The sequence below is a fragment of the Lactuca serriola genome, chromosome 9, assembly GCF_051521515.1.
Source record: "Lactuca serriola cultivar US96UC23 chromosome 9, Lser_US96UC23_V15, whole genome shotgun sequence".
NCBI lineage: Eukaryota > Viridiplantae > Streptophyta > Magnoliopsida > Asterales > Asteraceae > Lactuca > Lactuca serriola.
Window position 1 is genome coordinate 53,493,506 of NC_136416.1, and position 3,528 is coordinate 53,497,033.

Here is a 3,528-nt window from a genome sequence, read left to right on the forward strand (position 1 = left end):
TAAAGAAACAGAAAAGTTGTGACTACTAACATACATAATCAAACATGGTCTCAAGAAGCGTACATATAACATACCCCTCATGTTTGTGGATAAAATTGAGAGTAAAAAACAAGTTGTAATCTATTGCTATGATGACTCAGCTACATGTTTCTTGATACATGTGGACTACTACATAGTACATACCATTTTGCAGCCTGTAGAAAACTCTGGATTTCCTTTTACATCTCTTCAGTTTGCAAGCTCTTAAAGGAGTGATTTAATCCCTGTATATTTCACAGATTCATATATCAAAAAAATGTAAATATTCAAGAATCGTAGTTCAGATATGTAGAAATGAACAAACAGAAGAATAAAGATAGGATACTTACCAGTATTTGATTAATCCATCCCATCCACACGTAGCAACTTTACTTTGTTCCAATGGATGCCACTGGGCCCCAATGCAAACTCCATTATGACACTTCAAAGTTCTAAAAACTTTACAACTTTTCCAATCCCAAAACCAGCATTTACCTTCACCATCACCCGACATCACAAATCTTCCATCTGGTGAAAAATTCACTTGACAAGCATATCCAGCTACAATATGTCCTGCAAATCTCTTCTTCTTATTCAGCTGAAACCTCTCCCTTGTGCTATATATCAGAATCTGATTATCCAAACTCTGTGCAGCTAACCAATTCCCATTTGGATGAAGTGAAATCGATGGCATAGAGTGCATGTGAGGTTCACTTATGTACTTTATCACAACAGGAATACCAAATTCCCATACACGAAGAGATTTATCATCACTAGAAGTCACAAATCTTCTGTTGTTGTCAACAAATGTTATTGTATTCACTGCACCTAGATGTTGATCATACTCTTGAGTAATTTGCCCTGTATTAATGTCCCATTGAACAATCTTTTTATCACTCATACCCGCTAAAAGAATATTCTGTTTATCATCATCTGGATTTAGCTTAACCACATATGGTATTTTCCCTGTTGAAAAAGTGGATATCACTTGCCCTGTTTCAGTATCCCAATACTTGATGTTCTTATCATATCCAGCAGTTAGAAACTTAGACCCATCATTACAAAAGGATATGTCACGAACTGCTTTAGAGTGCCCCATGTAAGTCCTCATACACTTTCCTGAATTGAAAACGTCCCAAATCTTCACCTTGCTATCCATTCCAGCTGACAAAATCAAGTGTCCATTCTTAGGGAAGAATCGAATAGCTGAAACACCTTTTGTGTGTCCACTCCAAGTATGCACCAATCTTTTTGGTATATAACAATGATCATTTGTAGCTTTGGCATCCTTTGGAGGTGCAATCCATGATCTGCCTTGATAATCCTTCTCTTCTTTTCCATGAAATGTACTCTTATCTGACATACCCTCACCTTTGTCTTTGTTCTTATCTCCTTCCTCGCCTTTCTTTTTGGCATAATCTTCAGCGTACTTCTTTTGTTCTTCACTCAATTCACCCTGCAATCCTTCCTTCTTCCCAGCCCAGGGACTTTTTCTATTCTTCAGCAACCAAGCATCAGTTGCAGGGTTTTCGACCTCTTCCTTATCAACCTCATCTTCGTCACCTCCTTCTTTCTCTAAAGCTTCCTTCTTTTTCTCAAGCTTCCTCTTTTTCTGCTCGTGTTGTGGTATGTTATAAACCGAAATCCCATCGTTTTGCTTCAAAGCATTCAAATCCCCAACGTAATTATACCCAGCCGAGGCCGAGGGATCAGCAGCATAACCGTATTTATAAAAAGTATTATATTGCTCGTCAAATGTAAAGGGCTCAATCGCTGCGTTTTCAACAAACCCTAATTTATGATTACGCATACCTTGAGCGAGGCCGTCTTTTGCGTAAGGATGTGCAGGGCCTTCGATTGGAGCCCATAGTTGATCGTAGGTAGGGTTGAAGGCAACGACATGTTGCGTCGGGTCAAGAGGCTTGGTTAGGGATTTGTTGGCGATGGCGTCGGCGACGGTGAGAGAAAGCATGGTGTCGTCTACTTTCGGGGCTGCGGATTTGGGAATGATAGTCAGACGTGGAGGAGATGAGTCCGGTGACGACTGATCAGACATCCGTTGATCGTCCGCATCAGTGTCCTTGTATGTCTGCAACAGATCCATGATTGTGCCAATGTGAGAGATGAAACCCTAGTATTTAAATCTCAGATAAATCTCCCAAATAGCTGAGCTCCGTCGTGTGTTGTTTGTTCTGCTAGCCAACGGCACCGTATTACCCAAATCGACAACCTAGATGTATCATAATATAATTCATATTTAGTCCATCAAACTTTCTTTTTAATGTTATATTGAAATTGAAATTTTATATATAAAGAGTTTTAGTAAAGGACTAAAGGTATATCGACAAAATGATTAATTTTTCAGTGTTTTGGAAAAATGACATTTTTTCCAGAATGTTTCATTTCAAACAACCACTTTGGACATGCATATGCAACATCTTGGATTATGGACTAACAATTTCTTTTCATTAATGTTAATATTGTTGGAAAATTAATTTAATTAATTTCGAAAAATGGATTTTCTCTATTTTTGAGCACAAATTTTGAGTTCTAAATATAATCAAAACGAGTTATTGATTATATATTTGTGTTCTCCTCCGTGATATCTACGTTTCGATATATCACACATCTAAAACGGATTAAAAATGAATGAGAAATTACTTATAAAAGTAGGGCAATTGAAAGAGAAAATAAAAGAGTTAAGTGGGTTTAAAACTCATCCCACATTGGTGGGAGAATGAAAAGGACATTGGTTTATAACTACAAAGACTAGCTACCTTTGTAAGACTTGTTAGAACCAAGGCTCTCTCTTGCGCGCGCACGCAAGGGGGTGCAAATGCGAGCCAAATTGGCTTCGGGCCACTGAACCTGTGTGCAGGCCCGCGTCCTGCGGGCATGAATGCACCACCGGTCGACCAGAAAAGCTCAAAGACATTTTTTGCATTTTTTTTCCTTTTGGTTAAACAATCACAAAAATGAATTAAGAGCAATTAATCATAGATTTCGGTTTTTATTTCTTGATTAATTTTCTTATTTAATTGTGACAGTTACAATTTCGTTTTAATTGCATCGGTTACATTGGGTAGTATATATACAATGCATATGTGACTGATTCCAGACACCGGATGAAACGAAATCACTCTTTTCCTCTCTTACGCTTCTGCTTCATTTTTTCTTTCTTGTTGCAACCAAGGTATAATTCAGGTCAAGTGAGGGTTCGAGCAATCTAGAAGAATTGTTTTCTATTGTTGTATCTTGGAAAACAAACACCCATATAGGGCGAATTTGTTTTAAGGAAACTGTGTTAACACAGGCCTCAGCAAGAATTTTATGTTTTTGTTCTTTCGTACAATTTTGGGTTACATTTTTCTAACAGTCTTAAAACAAATCGTTTGTGCGGAACGAACTTGGAAAAAAATTGTTTATGTTTCATCTTACAGCCCTAATCAAAACAATTTTTTTTCCTCCCTCACACTTTGCAGAATCTGTTTTCAGAAATCGTTTTCTAAG

At 37.5% G+C, this 3,528-nt stretch overlaps 1 protein-coding gene across 1 annotated transcript; it reads right to left on the reverse strand.

Moving 5' to 3' along the window:
• LOC145072976 (Transducin/WD40 repeat-like superfamily protein) lies at positions 1–2,247 on the reverse strand. Its single transcript, XM_079019497.1, has 2 exons — positions 369–2,247; positions 1–263 (listed from the first exon to the last, which is right to left on the reverse strand). The coding sequence occupies exons 1-2, from the start codon at positions 2,120–2,122 to the stop codon at positions 257–259; spliced, it is 1,761 nt and encodes a 586-aa protein (XP_078875623.1). The 5' UTR covers positions 2,123–2,247; the 3' UTR covers positions 1–256.
• Positions 2,248–3,528: the final 1,281 nt, after the last annotated feature.